General features: G+C 40.0%; 1 protein-coding gene across 6 annotated transcripts in view; it reads left to right on the top strand.

Annotated features, from left to right (window-relative positions):
* The window catches only part of LOC120399230 (ras-related protein Rab-10-like), a 67,298-nt gene extending 50,465 nt beyond the window's left edge, over positions 1-16,833 (top strand). For 2 of the 6 annotated variants that reach the window (XM_039527298.1, XM_039527302.1), the window contains exons 5-6: positions 3,598-3,699; positions 15,712-16,833. In XM_039527298.1, coding sequence (XP_039383232.1) covers positions 3,598-3,699; positions 15,712-15,789 — 180 coding nt within the window. In that variant the 3' untranslated portion in view covers positions 15,790-16,833. Of the gene's footprint in view, positions 1-1,446; positions 2,772-3,597; positions 3,700-5,355; positions 5,988-15,711 lie in introns of those variants that run through there. The other 4 variants (XR_005595042.1, XM_039527299.1, XM_039527301.1 and 1 more) reach the window with 4 other exon arrangements.
* The last annotated feature ends 7,227 nt before the right edge of the window (positions 16,834-24,060 follow it).

The raw sequence follows: 24,060 nt of genomic DNA, 5'->3' as shown, positions 1-24,060 counted from the left end.
GATCCTGTCCCTCAGTTCCATGCATAGAAGGGAAGTCTGCACATGGACCTCCCTTTACTGCATGGAAGGGAGAGGGGATAGACTCTTTGACTGCACTGTCCTTGCAGAGATTCCACTCCAATCCCCCATTGGCTCCCTCCAGTTGAAGGAAATGATCCAGCCCTTTGTCGTCTTCTCCAAATTTCCAACTGTATAAACCAGCATAACCAGCAAGCCTAGGTCCTCAAGATAGCTGTGAATTCTGTCTTTTCCTCACACTAACAGGGATAGAGGACATGTGTCAGGGAAACGCACTGGAACAAAGGAGCATAAATAAGTTAAATAAAATTCAGTAACCTAAAAACTACACTGCCTTTTCCTTCTTTCATTTTTTAACCATTTATTTTTCTTTTCTCACATCTCCAACTCATTCCATCTATTTCCATACCATTTTTTCCACATAAATGTTTGCTATGTAGTCTCATATTATCTGTTCCTTTTCTCTCCATGGAAAGGAGCATCCCCTTTCCTCTTATTTTGTCTTATCTCGTTACTACTTGTCCCATTCTCTATTACTCACTGCCACAAGGTGACTGGCCTCTTGAAGAGGAGTGGGGCCAGCCCTACCCTAGGCATAATTAATTAGCTACTTCCCAGCCTGAGAGGGTGGAACTAAGGGGTTAGGTAATAGTTTAACAGACACCAAGGCCTCATAAGAAGACTGAGAGAGATGTGTGGGGTGTGGAGCCATGGGGAGTGGGCAGATTGCTGTGGAAGTCCCTGAGCCAGGGTCTGCAGGAGCTGGGTATTCCAGGGAAACAAAGTGCTCTGTACCAGAGCACGGAAGGATGCAAGAAATAGAGCTCAGCATGGGCTAAGAATATTACTCCAGGGGAGCCAACCTGGGGACTGTGTGCTCTATACCAGAGCCAGAAAGCCCAGGGGCTGGGAACAGGGCTCATAGGAAGGGCCCCGGAAGGGCAGAATGACATTTTTTGGGGGGGGGGGACTTTTTAGTTTTTGTTTTTGTTTTGTTTTCATGGAAGGGTTTAAGGTTGTTTGTGACTTGACTGGAGGGCTGAGCCACATCACAGCACTGACTGGTGTGCAGAGAGCTGAAGAGACTCATCTCTGGGTTAGGAAACTGAGACTGAGAGTCCCTGTAGCACCATGCTTGGACAGCAGGGACTGCTACACTCTGACACTCACCATCTTTCTCTCTCCAATATTAAAATGTCTCTCTGTCCCTTTACATCCCTTCTTGTGTCTCTTTGTATTCTGTTGTCCCACCATGGTTCTTCACATCTTTTTCTCATCCCTCTGAAATTCTTCCCCATAATGGTTCCTTTCCCCCTCTCCCCTTCATGGTTTCATCCTTTTCCTACCTCCAAGTGGGGCTTTTGCTTCTAGTTTGAGGACCTACGACCCTTTCCTCTTTATTACGTTTTATTTCTTCTCTCCCTAAAGGACTTCCCGCTGTTGAGGTGGAAGGAAGTTAGATTCTCTCTTCTTCTGCCCTCCATGGACCAACTGTTTGCAGCTCTTCTTCTTCTATGAGCTACACCTCCCTTTGGGGAGAGGCTGCCCTGGCAACTTGAAGTAGGCACTGGCTTTGCTGCAGGTGATGGGAATGGCTGGGAGCCTGCAGGGACCCTAGCACTTGTATTATAAAACTTAGGAGCATGGTTATAGAAGAGGACTGTAAATAGTTGATGATTTTAAAGAAAAACTATGGTTCTGTAACTGGTTTATATGTTGAAGGGTTGCTCCCCGATGGAAAATGCTAAAAACTTGTGTTTTAAAAAAAAGAAAGCTGTAATCACTTGAAAAACTCCAGCTCCCTGAGCCAAGTGGGGGTGTCGGGCTCCCAGGCCCACAAAATTACTATTATATTTTTATCACATCACAGTTCTCAAATTGGTTGTAGCATGCCAAGACCCATATGCGCAGCACAACCCTTAAAAGACCACCACTGGCAGCGCATGTTACGGACTCTTAAAAATGCTCCTCTGGATTTCAGGCCATGCCTGATGCAACAAAAGATTCTGTTCAGAATGTTTTGGGAGTCACAGAAGTTGTGCAAGTTGTGGAGGCCTTGTCCTTTGATATTTGTTGGCACTGTAATAAAGAAGGAGGAAACCTGATGCATATTCTATGGGACTATCCATCAGTCAGGCAGCTATGGAAAAAGGTATGCACATGAGTGAGAATAGTGCTTGGCCTCAGCAATCAAACCTGAGCTGAAAATTATTTCCTAGGTTATGTATCTCCTGCGCTGGATTTAACTCCACCACAAAGACTTTGGTTCTTGAGGGCCACAATAATTACCAAGTGCATTAATTTTAAAAAAGGGAGGAGTAGGGTTATGCCCAGAATAAAGCAGTAATATTGAGACCTGTCTGAGTTAGCAGCAAAAGAAAGGATAGGTTTTCAATGTAGAGAGCAGTTATATGAATTTGAAGAAATTTGGACCCCATTTCTTGATACATTTGGATGAAGAATGCTGAGATAGCTCAAATAATTCCAGACTTCCATTCCACCTGACCTCTCCACTTTTACCCTCTCAATGGCTGCCACTTCCCCCATACCCAGCTTCCCTTTTTCCTATTTGTATCTTTTTTATTATTATTGTTACCTCCACCCTAACATGTTATGCCTGTGTAATATTGTCTGATTGTGTTTTGTCTGGTTTTGTAGCTTTGACAAGTTGTAAAGCTGCATAATTGTAAAATTGTATTGTATAGCCTGTGAATTGTGCTATATTTGTTAACATAAAAGCTGTAAGTCATTTACCTTTTTGTATTTTTATTGAATTTTTTATGAAAATTAATTTAAAAATGAATCTTAAAAATGGGAGAAAACTGAGATTATGCAATACACTAACTGGATCCCCAAAATTAGGGATATACGAAGTTCGGGTGCTTCATATAACCCAGCTCTATTCAATTTATGCTCCATGTGTCTGATCCGGTGGGATTTAGATCAGGCCCCATATCCCTATGCTGCAAATACAGACAAAAATAATTTTTAAAAAATTCCACAAGACATAAACATATTATCCATTAACCTCAATGTTATCCTTTTCGGAATTGTATTACCATTTAGAATGTAGTGTCTATCTTTATATTGGATCATTAATTTATATAATCTAGAACTGGGTTCATTTTTACATCCTCATTTTCATATCTATAGATTTTTGCCAGATTTGAAACTATACATTTTACAGTCCAAATCTTCCTTCTCTATATTTTAAAAAGTTTCATTCAAACACACTTGTTGTATATAATCCATTCTCCATATCAATGAACAATTAGAAGAGGCCCATTACCCTTTTATCTTTTAATTTGTGTATGAAAACACGTCAGAAAAAGCATCACTGCACGTGCAAAATGTATTAGTATGTTTTAAGAGTTCCTGAAATTAGTAAATTGAGGATGCATATGAAATTATTCTATGAAATCGCATTCACTAAAGTTATGAATACATGCTTTATTATTTATTATTAATTCAGTCTAAGTTTACTTGTACTGAAAAGTTGCTTTATCAAATATTTTGTTTATATAAATAGTATTGTACATATGGATATATGTCACTCCCTTACCTTTATTTGTTTTTCAGCTTGCATGGGAATATGGTATACCTTTTTTTGAAACCAGTGCTACAGATAACATAAATATTGAAGCTGCCTTTTCAGTATTGGTCAAAGAAATATTGGACAAGGTAGGTTCCGTTTTGGGGGGAGGAGGCAATGCAATACAACTTTTTTGGGACACATCCTGTGGACAGAGTAAGTGCTGCGGAAGACCTTTAACACAGCAGAACCAGTTTGGTGAGCCTCTCTACAGTGGAATATATACCACCTGTGTACCATGGAGCTGTGCTCTGTGGATGTGCCTTGTACTGTAGCACACAAAAGTTTTGGGTTTGGGAAAGAGGTGGGGCTGGTGGATGTGCAGCTTTGCGGATTCACCAACCACAGGCACTTCTCCCGTGACTTGGGCCGGGAGTATAGAAGCTGTGGAAGGAGTTGGCCGTTTATTTTCAATTAGCAAATGTTTGATCCACAATTTATAACACACGTGTGCAAATTATTTACATTGGTATTGCTAAATAAAGAGGAAAATGAATTCCTCTTTTGAAATTGCTAGGACTTAAAGGATTTCTGAGTTAATTAGCAATGGATTGTTGCTGTCAGAATCAGTCTCTCTGCCTGAAGGGTGTGGCAGTGTAAAGGTACTTACTACTGCATGATGGAGTCTGAGTGTCTAGAGCAATAATTACAAAACACTGAATTATTAATTAGCTAAGACAATATTTTCCATCAAGGGATTTATTTTTAGATAGCAGAATATTGCTTTAGATATTAATGGATATTCTTCTTAAATATATTATTATAATCATTCATCACCAACATTAGTTATACAAAACTAGCCTTCAGTTCAGAATAGTGTTGAAGTCATAATGAAGATAAATGAACAAAATTACTGACAAAGTTGAAAATTCCAGTGTTTTGATTAAATGGCCATACAGGGTGGTGGTCTGTTAATTCAGCTGGACTATATGGGCCCAAAGATTCAAAGGTGTTAACATAACCCAAGTCAATGTCCAACATTACACAGTTTCAGAAAGGTTTGAGGATTGATATACAGAGACCTCAGCCTGCTTAGTACCATGGTGTAAACAGCATTAAAAATCCTTTCAACTGTTTATTAAAAATACAGAAAAGAGGGGAAAACAACATCCCTTGTTCCATTTCCCTTTAGCTGGAAAGAATTGTTGGACAGTCTCTTGGGTGATATTAAAGATGGTAATAATTATCCTTTGGGGAAAAGAGAAGAAGTTAGTAGAGATGGGCTGGAACTGTTGCTGCTGCTTTTAAAGTCTCATTTCTAGAAGACAAAACAGGACAAACACACACAAAAGGAGAGAGAAAAGAACAAGAAAGATAAAAAATGACAGTTCTGTCTCTGGTATTGACTTTCACTTGCAACCTTACTGCTGGAAATACATAGTGTACCAGAGTATGCAGTCTTGGCTGGCTAAGCCAGACTCTTATTAAACAGAAGGCAAAAGGAGAGAACTTGGAAAGAAAAGAAATCAGGTGGGGAAGGAAAGGGACACATGTTGTGGGGGTGGGGGAAGAGAGAGAGAAAATCTCACATCCCAGGTGGTGCGTGGGATTCAGCTGCAGCTGGTAGAGATGGAAAAATCATCTGGGTCCCTTTCTCTATCCCAGTCTGGACAGAACATTTCTTGGTTGGGATCAGGATGATGAAGGCCGGGGGTCTCAGGAGATGGTGGGGGTGGCAGCCAAGATGGTGAAGTTTGCTGCAGTAGCCAGAGTTCCTCACAAAGTCTCTTTTTTTTTTTTTTAAGGATCCGGAAAGGGAGTGATAGATGGAATAGACCTTCTGTTCATTATTTTGTCTACCAATTAGGTCTAATTTCTGAAACACCAATTTTAGTTCATTTATTTCCATTCTCCTTCTGTTTACCAGTCACAATCTTAATACAGTCCTTGAATTATCAGTAGGACTTTTTGTTTGGACTAACTCAGTCTTTCTGTCTTACTTTTGCGCCTTTTTCAGTCAGCATTTGTTGTTGTAGATTATTATGACATTCCATGAACTTTCACTCACTTTTTACAGTTGCGCTCACAAGTAGGGTAATTCATAGACCTAATTATCACAATAGTGGTGAAACTAATCAGCTCAGAGTCAGACTGCTTCTAAATCAAGGACCAATACTATCATACAACAGTACTAAGCTTATTACTGTCAAAAAAATCATTCACATCAGAAGAACTAACAGTAGGCCTCTTAAGATTTGGCAGAGTGTCTCAAATAGGTTTACTTTAATTTCTTTTGTAACCAAGGAATTTACTGCATGTACTTGAAACACAAAAGGATATTGTTGTTTTAATGCAGTGGTTCCCAAACTTTAACAACCTGTGAACTCCTTTCACTAAAATGTCAAGTCTTGTGAACCCCCTCTTAAAAATGAATATTTCCAGGGATTTTCTCCTTTACCTGAGTATAAATTATCAAAACAGTAATCTTGGAAATATTAAATTTGTTTTTGTGACATGTTTATTACACACTGTGTATTCATTATTATTTATCATTACAGTATTTTATTGCATTATGAAAATGGCAACACTCTTCCAAGATCTCACTTTCGTAGCTTGTATCACTTTGAATAAGCCTGTTATAAGACAAGGCTCCTATGTTTCATCAAGGAGTATCAGATGTGAAACAGCATGAAGGTATTTAAGAAGCCAACTCAAAGAGTTCCTCCTACACAAGCATTCAGGTCTTGAGCACTCCAGGCAAACAACGCACGTGACAACAAAGCTTAACCTTGTTCTTCATAATAATTTTAAAAACAATACTAGCTGCCCATTTACTTTTAAAAACAGCAAAAAATATCCACTTCCCTTTCCATTTCTTATAAGGAGTCTTGAAGGTTAAGTCTCCTCCGTGTCCCATCCTGCTCAGGGTCCCTAGGGACAGCTCTGTCCGCCATTAGGGAGTTTTTCCCCGAGAACCCCCTGTAACATTTTGTGAACCCCCAGGGGTTCACGAACCCCAGTTTGGGAAACACTTTTAATGTAATAGACATGTTTGCTGTTGCTGAGACATCTTAAGTTCAAATTACAGGTAAGCAATAACAGTTGTGAAGATTCACTAGCAAATTTGTATATCAATATTAAATATATTGAGGATTAAGGGGAACAGTTTTTTAATTCTAGAAACCTTTATTCAAATGCATCTTTGGTTATAAATGAAATGATTTTGATTGTCTCAGTCAGATTAATCCAGGACTCTTGTCTGTGCTGCAAAACAAACACATACATTAGCTAAACTAGTCATTAGCTTTAAAAGAAGCACAAATCTAGCATGGAAAAGGGTAGGGAAACTGAGGTGAATATGCGGAGTTGTTAGAAGAAGATGGCTCATCTCCTGTTCACAGTTTACCTATCATCATGCTGCTTTACTTTCATTAGCACTTAAATATGTTCCAACATTATTAGTTTTGTGTGTGATTAAATCAAACAATGATGGTAATTTCAAGCCCAGGAGATAAAAAGATTTGGATATTGATACAGTGGGCCAATGCCTTTGTCATTTATGTTACAAAGGCATGATACTGGCTAGTCTCCCCCGTGTTCTCCAGCATGAGGTGTGCAGCTTTTGTACTTTGCTTTCAACTGTGCAGCATACAGAAAAAGCCTTGTGTATTTTCTTTGTTGGCAAGGGGAGAGACCTTTAGGCTTTACTCAAGCACCCAAATGACTTGAAGAGCGTGAAAGCATGATCATATTATGTGAACATGCTATAGTATCACTGACAGAAGGGGGATGAAACATAAAGATCCTGTTTGAGTAGTCAGTATCTTTTATGAATAAAGAATAATAAGGTATGTTAGAATAACAGTGTCTCTGGAATTTTCTTTAAAGTAAGCAGAAAAACTACAAAATAATTAATAACTATAAATACAACTAGCTGCAAAGACAAATATATATTAAGCTCATATTTCTAGGGTGACCAGATGTCCCAATTTTATAGGGACAGTCCCGATTTTGAGGGCTTTTTCTTATACAGGCTCCTATACCGCCCACCCCGTTCCTGATTTTTCACACTTGCTGTCTAGTCACCCTACATGTTTCTACATAATGTGTATTGTGTAGAACCTGAGAGACTTGGCTGCAATGTGTAATGACATTCAACTGTAAGGTTACTTGCATTCATGTTATTCTAAGTATGACTTTAATATATTCACTTATCTTAGAAGATGCTTATTTTCTATACTATAGACATGCTGACAGAGGTCTTAGCATGTTGAGAAAGCTATATGTCAAACATCTGTTTGACTAGAGGTGTGTAAACTTATTAATTTCCACTTTGTGTGTGTGCTTGTGCAAAATGTTTTAATGAGAATTTGCAAATTTGCCAGTGGTAAAACTTCTTCTTTTCTGGAGATGTTTGAAATCCCTGATGGGTTAGCAGGTGCTTCTGTAACATTATTTTGGTCAGTGGTTTACCGTCTTCCAGTGAAATTTGTTTTGTTGATTCAAATAAGGTTCTTCCTCACCTCAGTTTTATTTAGTTTTCCAAATTTAACTGGTAAAGCAGAGTTTACAATAAAAACAAAAATCTGCCTTCTGGTTTCACCAAAATTTTCAGGTACAACAAAATAATTTGCTTGTTCACAAAACAGTGAAACCTAGATGTACTGCTTGAATTTTAACCTCCCTAACTCTATGTTGGAGAAGTGAATGTAGTCAGCAATGTGACCAGCAACTGTGTAAAATGGCGCCGTGCTGTAATCCACACATCAGGGTACAGTGGTACATCTGTTTTATAATTGTAACCCTTCTGCTGGGCCAAAACGATAGCAGCAAGGGCCGGGTTCAATACATAGGGGTCCCTTCCCCACAACATAATGCAAAACCAACTCGAGCCCCCACCCAGTGACCTGGGAAAATCTTACACTCACCCCTGGGCGCCTCGAAGAGGCAATACTTCCCCTCTCGCAAGCACAGAGTCTTGGTGTAGCAGAAAAGGTTTAATTACATGACAAATAACAAGCATTAAATTGGGAAAATACCTCAGCTAGAGTTCATAGGTCAAACCGTGAGCAAAGACCCACTCCAGCAAATTGGGCCATGTCCTTCTCTCGGGGCCCTTGAGTCCAGCAATCCCCAAATCACCCACAGCCCCAAAAGTCCCACAATCCAAAAGTCTCTGTCCCAGGTCAGTGCAGCCCCAGAGCTCAAGAGTCTCTCTGCAGAGGTCCCCCTCCCCAGCCTGGGTAGAAAGGGGCACCTTACGTGGTTTCGGGGCCAACTGCCCTGCCTCTTCGTGGGGTTCTGCTTCCACTAGTCATCTCCGCAAACAGCTCAGCTCCGCTTGCTCTGTGGGCTGCTCCGCTCTGCCAACTGCTCTGGTCCACCAGCCGTCCTCGCGAGCTGCTTGGCTCCACTCACCCAGTGGCTGCACAAACTGCTCCACTCCACTCTGCCAGCTGCTCTGCTCCACAGTATGGCTTCAGGCTCCCCCACTCATTAGCACAGTACTCAGTGCTCTCAGCTCAGCAAGTCCAGCTCTTCAGTGATTTCAGCTGTTAGTGATTCCAGCGCTTAGTAGGGGAGCCCCAGTACCAGTGAATTCAGCTCAGTAACCTGCATTTACATTCTTAACGGAATCAAAAATTAACTCTGACATTCCACAGTGGAGAGAGGCATAGGTGGAACTGGTGCTTCTGGCTCACACAAGGAGCCTGCACCACCAAGTACAGATCTCTGTCCCCAGCCTCTCTCTCTTGACTGGGTTTTGGAACCCATGTCCCTTGTCTAGCAAGTGCTCTTTAGTTGACAATGAAACCCTCTATCATAAGACAGTTTTGTAGTTCCTCATTTACTTAATCGGGATGACAACATTTTATTGCTCCTGCCCCAATAACAACAAAATTGGGGCTCCCATAGCTGTGAAAATAACCATCCCAGGCTGCTTTGTGGTATGCTAAGTGGGGTGGGAGTGCCCATGCAAATAACTGAAATGCTAATGCGAATATTTGAAACTTCTTTCCGCACTCCCCATAATCTACCACCAGATGTCAGGGTAGAGCTCATCCTGACTCTGCTTACATAATAATAAAACATTTATTTACCCATCATTAAATAAGGTAAAGCCCCACACAATGTTCTGGTCCAAAATCGTTCCTCGAGGCACAGGTCTCTGAGTTCCCTTCCCTTTGGCCAGTTTGTCTCTATGGCATTGATCCTCCTGTCCCAGGATACACACAGGAGAAGGGGGTGAAGACTAGATGCACCCCTGCTGGATATAGATAGGCCAGGGAAAGCATATTATCTCACACCAATCCCACAAAGGAAATCCCTTTTAAGAAGTTCTCTGGGGAAGCCATTAGGGCCAGGTTGCCAGGAAGCAGGTGAGTTATGTGAAGAGCTGATGTAAAAAGCTGCAGAGATAAATATATTTGCAGGTTCACAGCAACAACTTTTATTGGTCCTACAAAACCCAGGATTTTTGCTAAATATTCTTGAGCTCCATCTGCTGGCACTTTATTAACTAACTATATAGTCTCTTCCTGCAACCGGAATGCTGGGGACCTATAATTTGTGCACAGATTCAGGGCTTCCTGGAACTCTGTAAAATTAGAGCAGTTTGTGGTTTGAAGGACTCTCAGGTTGGAGGAAACACTGAAATGTGTTAAAACACATTGAACATTTGTTTTCAAAATTATTCTCACTACACTTGCTAATATAAAAGAGTGGGCCTCATACTTTAAACCATGGCAGCAAGTTACCCTACATCTTCCATTGTGTTGTATTTTTATAGTGGGCTTGAGGCATATTTTTTGTGCTCACTGGTATCAGATAGTTAAAACAACATTATATAGACTTTTAAGTTGTGCGCCAGTTGTGAAAATCATTTTACAATAAGGACTCAATCTTGCAGCTCTCACATGAATTGTCTTATTAAAGTTAACTGATCACCTGAACTCATTACAACTACTCACCTGAGTAACAGAGGCAGGCCATAATTTTGAGAATGGCTAATACATGTTTTTTGTTCAATCCAAACAGCTATTATTAAATGACTTTATATTATTGAAAAAATCTTTAGTGTGAATTAATGTTTCTGACATTATTATTTGGGCTTATCAGGTATTCTGAAAGTTTGCAGAGGCATGTTTACAAATAATAGCATTTTATTTATTCAGAATTCTTAAGAGTCTGGATTCAGATTTGCCTAAACCTGCTCATTAGACAATGACAGCTGTTTAATAACACTGCTCATGGTTACCAAGGGACCCATCTTGCAGTCATGAGTCACACTTTAAACAAAAACAGAAAAAAAATAGTTAGCATTTAGATTTATGCATACTGTCATATGTTGCTCAGTTTAATGGCTGAAGATCAGTTGTCATCCCAAATAGCTTTTGACAAAAATATTATAGTCTCTGTACTTAAGTCTGGTCTTTGTGGATTCTTGGTTATGACATCATATTAACTGGGGGGAGGAGGAAAGAAACTATGTTTAAACTCCCCTTCCCCCCAAATCAGCAAAATAAATACCAGGAGCAATTGCCATTCTCTGAAGAATACAACAAAACCATAAAAAACAATGTTCTTCACTCCCCAAAAATACAATTAACCATCAAAACAAGTTTCTGTATTTAATAAATGTGTATTTACTGAGCAAAAGAACTATCAAAACAGAGCACAATGTTTCTATCCAGAGTTTTCCTCTACTGAAGGTGAGAGTAACATATAAAGCCTAATGATTGGATACCATTTGGATGAAAAGGTATCACTGTATGAACAGTACCTACTGTAACCGTTTCATAATGGTTCTTTTATATTGATTAGGGATGTTTTAGATAATGAAACCTGAAAGATTATATGTTCAATTAATTTAATCTGTACTATATTTAATGAAATGCCCAAAGATATATTAAAACAATGCATTATGATACAGTTTTTAGTTACATGACCACATAGTATTTCCTCATTCTGTGAACAGGACAGACTGTACTCTGGGAGTGAATCAGGGTTGTGTAGTGAATGAGGCTGTTGTCTGTATGGCCCATGCCTCAATTGTTGCACAAGAATGGTGTGTGGTAAATGAGGAAGGGAACTGAAGAGAAAGGAGAGTCTTGTTGTTAAGGCAGTTGCATGCCATTCTGGAGAACTGGATTCTATCTCTGGCTCTGTCACAGAGTTCCTGTGTGGTGCTGGGCAAGTCACATAAAAATGTTCACAGGTGAGCAGTGTGTGTGTTCCTCACTGGGTTCCTCTGGGTAATCAGCTTGAGCCACCTGGTCTGATTGTAGATATGCAGTGTGTGCTCACAAATGCAAATGTGGTCACTGGGAGCTCTGCTGTGAACATACGTAGAGTGCTATTAAATGCCATGTACTCTGAAAAAGCAGACCCTGGGCTTCTCAAATTTTCAGACACTCAGTTGCGAATTTGATCATTTTTGCTTTAATTGTTGTACATCCATCAGTTCCCCATGTGTCAAATGGGGATAATAATATCCCCTCAGAGTGGTATTGTGAGGATTAATGAATTTATGTTTGTAAAGATCTCAGATACTACAATGACAGCATCTAGAAAAGCCCATGAAGAAATTAATAATTCTGCCACCAGTACAGGATTTGAGTGGCATGAAATACCTAATTCCTGGGTCTACATATTACATGATTGAATATAAAAAGAAAAGTCAACTGGTGCTCATTCAGGGAGTGCTGCCCTGTACACTGGATGTGGTCGAAGGTCTGATGGAAAAAATAGTATGATCCTAGAAATCTGTTGGCCACAGAAAAATGTGGAATTTGCGTTTTTTACAGAGAATCCTTAGTTTTTTCATTTTGTAAAAAAAAAAAAAAAAAAAACCCAACAACAATAGAACCCTGTTTATCCAAGCCCCCATTATCTGGGTCGCCACGTTAACAAAAAAAGGGCTGACAGCCGAACTCCACCGCTCAACATAAAAGTATTGGGCATATGTAAGAAATACAAATTGCAGTTCTATTAATTATATTTTATTATAATGATTGATGGCACTGGTGGGCTTCAAACTTGCTTAAAAATTGTAGATATATCAATAAAACATTGTGTTCAACTAATACCTATATAGTGGCTAGGGAAACTAAAACTGCATTTTAAACATGAAAAAACACCAATTTTTAGGGGGGGGTTTAATCAGAGAATTTTGGGCTTTTTATCATGGAAAACTAGGATCCCTGGTGATCATGTAGCTAAAGACCATCATAATGCATACATACAAGGGAGCAGAATAAAGGTTGCAAAGACAGCCTTTATTCTGGTATTTCCTAATTATTGAGTTCTTGACTTTGCAATCTTAACATTCTTTTAATGTTGGGGGTTTTATATAATTTCCTATGTTTTTAAAAAAACTTAAACATTGGAAAAACAAAATTTCCATCATGTGAATCCATATTGACCCTGCATATTGGTCTTCAGCAGGGGTGGGATGCTTACATACGACAGAGTCCTACCAGGTGTCCCTTGAGTTAACTGAGTAACTGGTAGCAGTAGAAGGCTGTTATCTTCTATGAGGACCTGCCCCAGAAAGAGAGAAAGACACACTTTGTTTGTGGGTTTTACAGCTGTTTACTGTGAATAGAATGTTGAGACTCAGAAATAATGGATTCAGATCCCGGTTCTGTAGGGGAGTGTTTTCTAGTAGTTATAAACACTTGTTCCCCCTTTCCCTGTCCACTTCTACTCCTAGCCCATTCCCCTGCTGCCATATTCAGCTCCTGCTGATTCCAACTCCTGTCCCACCCTGCTGAACCATTTTAACTGAAACTTTAAAAAACCCCAAACCATAAGGCAAATATCCAACATTTAATTTCTTATGCCCTTTGAAATCTAAGTTCATACTCTGTATAGTCTCCCAGTCATACCTATCAATTGTTCTGCATTTTGCGGGACATTTTTCCGTCATTTTCTGGCCCAGGTCCATGCTTTGAGTTCCATGACGCCTATTCCCTCAAAGAGGTAAAGAGATATCCCTTTCAACAGCTGGCCTCTGTAGCAAGAAACATGTAAGTATTGCTACTGGCAGCGGTTCTTAACTAGGAGTACGTAGAGGTCTTCCAGGGGTACATTAACTCATCTAGATATTTGTCTTGTTTTACAGCCGGCTACATAAAAAGCACTAGCGAAGTCAGTACAAAGTAAAATTTCATATGGACAACGACTTGTTTATACTGTTCTATATCCTATACACTGAAATGTAAATACAGTATTTATATTCCAATTGATTTATTTTATAATTATATGGTAAAATGAGAAAGCACGCAATTTTTCAGTAGTAGTGTGTTGTGACACTTTTTTATTTTTATGTTTGATTTTGTAAGCAAGTAGTTTTTAAGTGAGGTGAAACTTGGGGTACACAAGACAGATCAGACTCCTGAAAGGGGAACAGTAGTCTGGAAAGGTTGAGAGCCACTGGCTGCTGGATTCAGAGAGAAAGTGGGGGACTCCTCTTGGATGCATGTATGTCTCTGTGTATCATTGCTTTCTTGGTAAACAAGCCAAGCAGAAAAGGAAAGAATAGTAAGTAGAGAAATTGGAAACATTTTTTCTTTATCTGCATAACAAAAGGTCTCATGTTTTTATCTCCTCATTCTGGGGTTCAGTGTCCCACCTCTCAGGGACTTAAGATGTTTGCTACAAGTACACTGCATAACTGGTTTTGATTGTTTTTCTTGTCAGTATTAATTGCCCAATTTAATATATCTCATCACATACAGGAAGGGCCTTAGGCCAAAACCTTGTGCTGGGATTATTATCTTCTCTTAACGTTAGTAAATAAATGTTTTACTATTGTACAATGCTATTTTGATGGTTTTACTTCTGTTAAGACTGAGTTTAATTAAATGCTGGGAGTTGCTTGGATTAAAAAAAATTGGCTAGCAAAACTACTGAACTATAATGTATATGCCAAGATAAGTTAACTTCCTTCATAACAATAAAGGGTCTGATTCATTTTTTTAAAAGGATGCTGAACACCTGCAACTCCCATTGACTTCAACTGGATTTGTTGGTGCTCAGCTCATCTGCAAAGCAGGTCCTAAACAAGTCCATTTCATTTACTGAAATATGAGTTTAGGACCTTTGATATCCTGGGCTCAGGTCACCATAGCTGGAACAGAAAGGAGCAATTGTTATCCCTGGCTCCAGAAAGGCCCTTGTTTCTCCAAGAGAGTTATCATTGAGGAAGGGCGGGCATGTTTCACACTACTTGTCTCTTGTGGGGTTCTGCTAGTTTAAGTTATTGTTTGGATTCCTTAGCAGCAGAGGATGCACTGAATTGGCACATCCCTGGCTACCCCAGACACGTCCCTGCCTGGAACTGCAGAGCCCCCCTCCATCCCAGTAGGAGTTGTGTGTGCCTTGTGCTGCTGGATCCCTTCCTTTGAGCTGACTTTCCACCAATGAGAGGGATGAGATTAAACAAATCCAATTTCTCAGAGCTGAGGGAGTTTATAATACTTCCTATTACTGTACAGTAAATTAGGAAAAAATCGGCAAAATAGGTCAATTCATCAGTACCACTGTACAGGATCTCTGAAGATTGGGGTTTTAGAGCATAAAATCCATTTCTACTTTTAAATTAAATGTGAAAACGAGTACCGATATTTGTGCACATCACAAAACTACCATACCATTTGTCATAGCAAAATCTGATGCTTATTTAAAGTCCTAGATGACACTAGGGCTGAATTGCTCAAGAGGGAAAGCTCTACTTATGCAAGCAGTCAGTAGCGCTACCTACATGAGTATGTACCACTCCAGTGAGCAGAGATTTACAGGATTAGCTCATGACTTGTGATGTCTTCTCAGAAGACCATACATGCCCACCCCTAGGATCTTTCAGGACTCAGAAAAGAGGCTAGAGCCAAGTATAGTATGAGAATGTCCTATCAGCCTGTCACTTCCATGGGCACTAGACTCATCCAATTAGAAAACTCCCTAAAATGTCCAGCCTTTCATTTGACTCTTCAGAGCTACAAATATATTCAGTGACACACTAAAATGTTTTATAAAGCTAAAATATATGATGGGCTGCCTTATGAGTCCACTCATGGAGAAGAATATTCAAGCATCTATGTTAATGTAGTGCTGCTGCATTCGTCTTAATGCCATGTTCATTTTAATTTGTTTTGCAGAATTCCTGCGTATTGTGTGACTTAGATGTGGTGGATCTAAATGAAAGTAAGAAAAAGAGAACTTGCTGCCAATTGTGAAATGTCACCTGCACTTCTGTCTTACTTCAGGAAATGTTAACTATTTCATAGGAATACACAAAGGTGTTAAAATGAATTTGATTATTTAGGCAATTGCTGTATGTTACAGAAATCTTGCTGCTGTAAGTGTTGACATTTACAATGCTACAGTACTGTATATACATGAATGTTCTATTTCCTAGTTTTTAAAGTGAAGTTAAATCAATTATTTGCATTTAGGACCTTTATGACCAGCACAGTGGGACTATTCATATATGCCAGTGTTTGCAGGAATGGGACCTAAATGTACAATCCTTCTCTTGTTGAAGTTAATAACTGCCTTCATTTTTTTTTGTCTGTCTCTTCACATAGTGAACCCTACAACAAGGGCCCCTCAGACATGCAACACTCTGATCTAAATGGCCAATTTAAAATATTCCCAAGGTTTCCAATACAGTCTGAATTAAGTTTAAATTAGAGACATCATCAATTAAATTAGAGACCATAACTGAGATTCTGCTGTGTCCTTGGGTGGTCACTTAACATACGTTTCTGGATAGTTTTGGGGTGGGGTTTTTTTTGAGGTGGGGGGGGAATTGGTGGTTTGGTTTTTGTTTTTGTTTTTTTCCAGTGTAAAGAGTTTGTATTGTTTTGCAATACCAGTGCAAAACGAGGTGTAACAGGACCAAAAGAGAAAAGAAAAAATTATCTAATGTGCATACGTTATACAGACAGACTTCAGAATGAAGAAAAAAACAGAAGTTGATAAATACATGTCTTTACACTAATGTAATGTTACACACCATGTGTAGAACACCAAATCATCAATGATTATTATTTACTGGACTCTCAATGCTAAGAAAAAGACTTCATCATGTTACACATGGATGTATGCATCCTCTTAATTTATACATCAGGACAATGGAATGTTTCCAGTGGTCAATAGATTGCTGATAAGAAGTTTATAGTTTTGTAAAATAATTAACATACTGAAAATATTCCATTACAAAGTTTTCTAATGTTCTTATCAATTTGTTCCTTTATACTAGATGATCTGAGTATTAATAAAAGCATATTCAGTGGTAATTGAGTTTTTGTGGCCTTTTAATATATACACTATCATTTTCTCCCAGTATAAATACATTGAAAATCTGATTCCTGCTCTAAGTAGAACCCAGTTTTGTACTGGTATTATAGCACTGACTTCAGTGGAGTAACTCCTGATATATACAAGTATAAGAAAAACAGAATCAGATCCTTTATGTTTTTTTTAATTAAGAACAACCACTTCACACACACAATCAAATAAAGAATATTAAGCTGAGGGAGTGCTGTTGATTTGTTCTGATTTGGTTAATTATAATGATTTTTGGCATGGGAGTTATGTATCCCCAGTTGATTGTTAATTTAATTGGTTCTACCATGTCTTTATGAATGAATGTTTTGCCAAATTCTGCTGTCAGTTACAGCAGTAAAAATCCAGAGTAATTCAGTTGATTTGTTGTTCTGGGTTATCACTGGTCTAAGTGAGAACAGAATTTGGACAAGAAATTGTAAACAAAGAAATGGGGCCAAAATCTGCTCTGGTTACACCAATGAGCAGTGGATCTGCACAGGTGTAACTGAGGGCCAAATTTGGTCCATACCAAACACATTTCTATATCTTAATCAAGATTTAGAACATGGGTACTTTCTTTTACTGGTTACTCCAGATCATTTTATCCTCTGTTAAAAGAGGGTGACAATCACTGTCTACATTAGGGAGAAACAATTCTTTCCTTAGTTCCCCAGTACACAGTAGGAATCTGCCCAGTGCTTCATCCCTTTTAGATAGTGCATTCTCCTCCAACCGGGGGTTCTGGCCAGATCAACACTATGGTATGGAAGGGGTGTGAATTCTTCCTGCTTCTTCAGGGTGATTTTTTTCACCTGCTGGTGATAGGATGGAGCAATCCCTCCTCTTAGGTAAGTACTGTTGCAGCCCTGGTAAAGCTCCCCCTGCTGGACACTCACTAGGCTGCTCTATTTGGGTCCCACCATGATGGACCCTTGTGTTTTTATGTTTTCCTTGGTCTGAGAAGGATGCAACATGGTTTCTTTGACCTCTCTGTTAGAAAAGGGACTTTGAGGTCCAGCTGTCCTAGGTGCCCAGTGCTGTTCCCCGCAAGACACCCCTGTAGCTTAAGCACATTTGTTCCCAGAGCTCCAACCTGTGAATACTTTGGTTTACAGTTTACCTCTCCAGGCACATGATAGTCGAAGCACATAACACATAGACTTTGGAAAGATTTCTAACACAATAGCTCTTTATTTTAGATAGCACAAGAGAAAAGTTGTTTGTCTGATCAAAACAATAAAACAGATGTATGCGTTTTTCTACCACAGTTTCCTCACCACCGCTGAACATTCTTTGGGATTTGGAGAGAGTTCTCTGGGATGTTCAGGATCATCCTTCCTGTACATGGCTTCTTCTTGCATCATGGAGTCAGTCATTCTCACTCACTATGCTATCTCTTCCCACCCCCCTCTAGCCAGCCCAGCTTCTTTTGGAAGGAAAACGTCCCCTCTGCTACAAAACTGGACCCCTTTGTTCCTTTCTTTTGTCTTAAGCCTCATTAGTCTTTTTAAAGTCCTGCTCTGTCACTTTTTTCTCCTGCTTGGGGATTTTCCATTCTCCACTCCCCTCCCAGATAAACTTGACTGAACAGGTTTTCCAGCTCAGACACCCTCTTTAGCATATCCATTGTTCAGCCAGAGTCCAGATGTTAAGATTAATGACTTCTTTTGTTCTATTGCTTCTTCTTGATAGGATGGGTGAAACATGTTAGGGACCCTGTCAGCCCATAGTTGCCTCACTACACATTGAAGCATTCATTCAATGATATAGCAATTACAAATTCTGGTTAATTTTATGAAAGTTGTACCTGAACTGATTCCCCGGATTATCACAGATACTATGATTGTTTCAGGACCATGTACAAAGAAATGATGCACCAAGGGAAGAAGGCTCCCATACTCAAGTCTTCCAACTCCAACACCACCCAAAGACCAGGGGCAATTCAACTCTCTTCATTGGGAACACTTTATTCTTTGCACTGTTATTAGATATGACAAGACAAAAAGAAGACATGGTCCTGCTGGGATTGTCATCTAAACAGAAATAATAGAACTGGCACAAGAATTACTCAGTGACTCAAAGGATGATATTTTGGAGTATATCTTTATTTGCTTTTAAATTATGTTTTCCTTCCAAGGTTGGGTGAGTGACAGTATCATTGATGCAAATTAGCATTGGTGGGGTTTGTGGAATAAATTAGTTTTAAGGAGGGATTTGAATGGAGAAAGGGGTGTCAGACACTGTCTTAGGTTGTTCAAAGCATAAAGGACAATATGGAAGAAGGCAAGGTGTGCCCATATTATTCCCACAGATCCCTCTCTGGCAGTGGTTCTCAACTTTTATGGGCTCAGGACCCATTTGTAAATGTTTATTGTTGCAACCCAGTAAATAGTCTTGGGGCAGAGACCCGGCGTGGTTTTGATTGCATCTTGTTTGGCATTCACTCCACAGTGGTGGCTCCTGCAGCTCCTGTGCTGTCGGGCTGACTGGGCTTGGCTCGCTGCTCCAAGAATTGCAACCTCCAGGATTGCAGCGCCACTCAGGTTTGGCCCCACCCTCCTGACTGGACCAAATTTGTGGGAGTGGAGTTGTGACCCAACTCATGGGGTTGCAGTGCCACTCACTCAAATTTGGCTTACCCGGACTCCTGTCATCAAGATGACTGGACCAAACCTGAGTGGCATTGAGACCCCAGAAGTTGCAGTGCCTGGAGCAGGAAGGTAAGCCCAACCAGCCCCATGGGACAGGAGCTGCCATGCTACCCTTTGAAGCATTCTGGCAAATTGATTTTGGGTCCTGATCTATAGAGTGAGAAATCCTGCTCTATGGCACCTTGTATGAGCAAAGGTTACAATGCTGAGGTGGAGCCAGGCTATCATTCAGATGAATTTTACTAAGACGATACGAAAAGTATTCTCTTTCAAAGCACCAGAACCACCAGATATCACATAGTCCCAGAACTTTAATGTACAATTTCAGGTCCATTTCATTTGTGTATGGCCCTGCAGACAAGATTTAGCCACAAAAGGATCAAGCACTTCATTAAAATCCCCAGAAATTACAATAGGGATATCGGGTTCTCCATGTAATTTAGTAAAGCCTATGAAGGTTTCGGGATCGAACATTAGGTCCATACATATTACAATGATTAGTTCAGATACATTTGTGTTTACTTTCAGGATTAAAAATCTGCCCTGATTATCTGAAATTGACTCAGAGAATGTTACTGCCAGTGCTTTATAGAAGATTATGGCTACCCCTCTAGATGTGAATGACAAGCAGCAAGACACTGTTTCTTCTACCCAGTCATGTTCTACATTAACAGTCCTATCTGTGGTCAAGTGTGTCTCCAGCAAAAGCACTACATCTGCCTTTGTTCTCTTTAATAATGAGTACACTTGTTTTCTTTTAATTGGAGCGTTGAGTCTCTTTACATTCCAGGAAGTAAAATTGAAATTCATGACCAACATTTTTCTCATATGTGATCTTACAAATGAGGGGAATGGAATATTTGTGTCATTTGCTCTATTGCATCCCACCCTGCTCCCTTCACGCAATCCCATGAGAGCAGGGACACAGATTTTGGATTACCTTGCCAGATGCTCGGCACTTGTCAGATTGCTACCAAATAAGGTAGGTGCAGGAGACTTGGGGGAAGGCATCAACATTAGATGCAGCCACCTAGTGAGGCTTGCTGTAAATCAGTCATGTCATTTTTCTGACTATGAAGATCAGGAGAGAGAAAAGGGGAAGAAAGATGGGTTGGGCAAGATAATGAGAATGGGACACACGAGAACCAAATAGAATATAACAAAAAGGAAAAAAACAAAATAATTTGCAGGAATGTATGAACGTTCATGTACTTGGCAATGCATGTTGAAAGAACATCTCTAACTATGCATAGCTAAACCCTTTTCATACTCCAGGGGGACAGGTGTAGGTAGCCCCTCACTACTCTTGGGGGTCCAAAAATTGTTATAAATAACAACCCCACATGGGAAATATCCCCAACAAAGGGGATGTATGGGGAATATTTGAAGTCCATAATGTAGCAAGTTTCCCAAAGGTGGTTATAGCCGTCTCTGAGATTGTGTAGGACACATAGGCTCAGAAGGGTTTTGGATCAGGGACACTGTGTCTAATTACAAGCAGCAGATTCTTGAAAAGTCAGAGTTCCCTTGTGGTGGGAATTTTCTGCTGGAGTTGCCATTCCCTATATTTCAAACAGTTTACAACCACTAAACAATCCAACAACTGTTACCCCAACCTTAAGTGCAAGCAGCTAAACCAGTGTCCCCAGACACACAGTCTTGCAGCAATATAAGGAGGTAAGCTAGCATGATTGTAGGTAGCTTCCCTTACTATAGTCTCTAGGTCCATGCTGCAGGTATCCACCAGCAATGGAATGGCACAGTCCAAATCAGAGGAGACCACCTTCTGTTCTCAGGGTTCTCAACAATGTGCAAATACCCTGACTCACTCCCGCCTGCCTACCTTAAGAGAAGCTGGCCTTCCCTGCATCCAGGGCTGGCTCCAGGCACCAGTGCAGCAAGCAGGTGCTTGGAGTGGCCAATGGAAAGGGGCGGAACATCCAGGTCTTCGGTGGCAATTTGGTGGTGGGTCCCTCAGGAAGTGCTGCTGATCATGGCTATTGCCCCCACCCCCCCGTCGCTTGGGGTGGCAAAATCCCTGGAGCCGGTCCTGCCTGCATCGAGCCACCTGATGCTTGCTAAGAAAGGGTTCAGAATAAATTTGTTGTAGTTCACCAATGTGGGGTTGGGGGGTGAGGGGGCCATGTTTTGTTTCTACTCCCTCAGCATCAGACAGCTCATTAAAGCAATCACAGACACAACAATTCACAGTTAGCAGGGTGTTACATTACATATTCATACATAGCATTACATATTCATCAGTAGGACAGTCCATGCATGTCCGTGCCATATTGTCGTAATTAAAAACGCCATGTAGAAAACACAGCCTATATATGGGTCCCACTTCACCACATCCAGCTATGAGCAAAGGTGGTGGGCTGTCAATATAATGGGAGTGAGTTAGGTCTGCAAGAATGCCAAGGCAAAGAAAACACCAGCAGTTGGTGTAACCAGGAACAAAACACACCAAAAGTCATTTCTAAGTTATTTATGAAGCTCTCTGGCTCCTGAGGTTTTCAGAATGAACGGGTCACATTTCCAGCTATTACATGAAACAATGCAGGAAACCTCATATAATCCTTTAGGCCCTTTTATTTTACCAGTGCCCTAGACCTGACAAAAGCTGCCCTCTGCTCCACAACTTCCCTGGCAAAATTCTGAAAAATGGTAATTTTAGATGGGGGATTGTCCCAGCCAAGCTTTCTTTTTCTGTTACCATGCCTAGGACAGATTCTTTGGTTGTGAACCTGAGAAATTTGATTGTCAGGGCTCTGAGGTTAGCTTCAGGGGCAGGCCAGAGACCTGTGGGCTCTTTCAATATACAGTAGAATATCAGAGTTATGAACACCTGAGGAATGGAGGTTGTTTGTAACTCTGAAATGTTCATAATTCTGAACAAAACATTATGGTTGTTCTTTCAAAAGTTTACAACTGAACATTGACTAAATACAGCTTTGATAATGTACTATGCAGAAGAAAAATGCTGCTTTCCCTTTATTTTTTTAGTCATTTACATTTAACACAATACTGTACTGTATTTGTTTTTTTGTTTGTCTCTGCTGCTGCCTGATTGCATACTTCCAGTTCCAAATAAGGTGTGTGGTTGAATGATCAGTTTGTAACTCTGAGGTACTATTGTAAAGTACAAAGTCTGCAGGCAGACTGAGAATTTCTGTTTAAAGTCTGGGGATAAATTCCAGGGGTTTCCCTCGTTCTTCTCCCTAAGGGACTCCAATGATTATAAGATTGTTTCTGTATAATCTGCCTTCCAGCTCAGTCAATTTAGCTTTAATTAATTTTATATCCCTGAGGTGTATCTCAATTTGGGCAGCCCTTCTACTAGTGACTGTAGCTTTAATTGCCAAAGTGTCTGCAGTCACTTTTTGAGTCAGCACATTCTCACTGTCAGTGGTGGACATCTGGGATGGGATCGGGTGGGGGGTGTCTCTCTTCTTTGGGATTTGCAGATCGAAGAGGAGCTTGCCATTGCTACTTGAGCTGATCTCATGGGTACCAGCACAGGTTAAGATGTACAGTTTTTGGCTTCTGGAGGGGAAAAGGATGGTGTCCAGCAGTAGACGGGGGTGGATGCTGGTAGATAGCCTCAGCACATTCGGGAGTTCACTCTGCCATGTTCCATGACTCCCTTGAAGTGCAACATAGAGATTTTTAAAACTGACTGAACTTTTTGAATCCTTATTAACTTCAGGATGTCTATTTGCTCAGCACTAGATAAACCAATTTTAGTCAAAATGTAGATGTCACCTTCTAAAAAATCAAACGTACATCCTATGAAAATTGAGCAATAACAATAGATTAGGATTTCAGGAGGTAGAAGATAGGCAAATCCACCAGTGGGAGAGAAAATGGAATTTGGAAATGTCTGACATTAAAAATTTGTTTGAAGCACACCTATGTAAATAAAGAGATCTGAATACAGTTTTCTGCTTTGTGTTTGCTCAAAATCTTCAGAGAAATTAGCAATAACTATCCCCAGGTGAGGCAGAAAGACACATTTCTCCCAGTACAGCAACACATGACTTGCATGAGGTTTGAGGGAGGCAAGCTTTAAACCATATTCCGAGGCATATCTACACTGGAATTCAAAGCATGTTAGCCAGCGCCAAGTTTAAAAACAGTTTTTGCTAGAAAGGTGCTTCGGGGCCCAGTGAACAGAGTGTCTTAACCATGGTCTTGTAAATTATTTTATAATAATTTATATTTTATATGCTACATTCACTGAGTGTTACACCAGTGGCAAGTTCAAACCATTCTTTTGCTTTCCAAGTTAGAATAATGCTTTTAGCTAATATAATATCACTTTCCATTTCAACAGTTCTTTTCACAAGGATTTCCAAGCACTTTTCAAACATTAATTTATTAAGGGGACACAAATTAAAAAATCACACTTGTGTCTGAATATATTTTAATGCTTACTATTGTTACAAATAACACCTGAGAGTACCATAATTGAGAACAAAGAAAGAAGGTTTTCCACCATCAGAGCTCTGAAGAAACTGAGTC

Source organism: Mauremys reevesii, linkage group 2, assembly GCF_016161935.1.
Source record: "Mauremys reevesii isolate NIE-2019 linkage group 2, ASM1616193v1, whole genome shotgun sequence".
NCBI classification, from domain to species: Eukaryota; Metazoa; Chordata; order Testudines; family Geoemydidae; genus Mauremys; species Mauremys reevesii.
The sequence above is the reverse complement of the archived record's forward strand: the minus strand, read 5'-3'. Positions and strand labels throughout refer to the sequence as shown.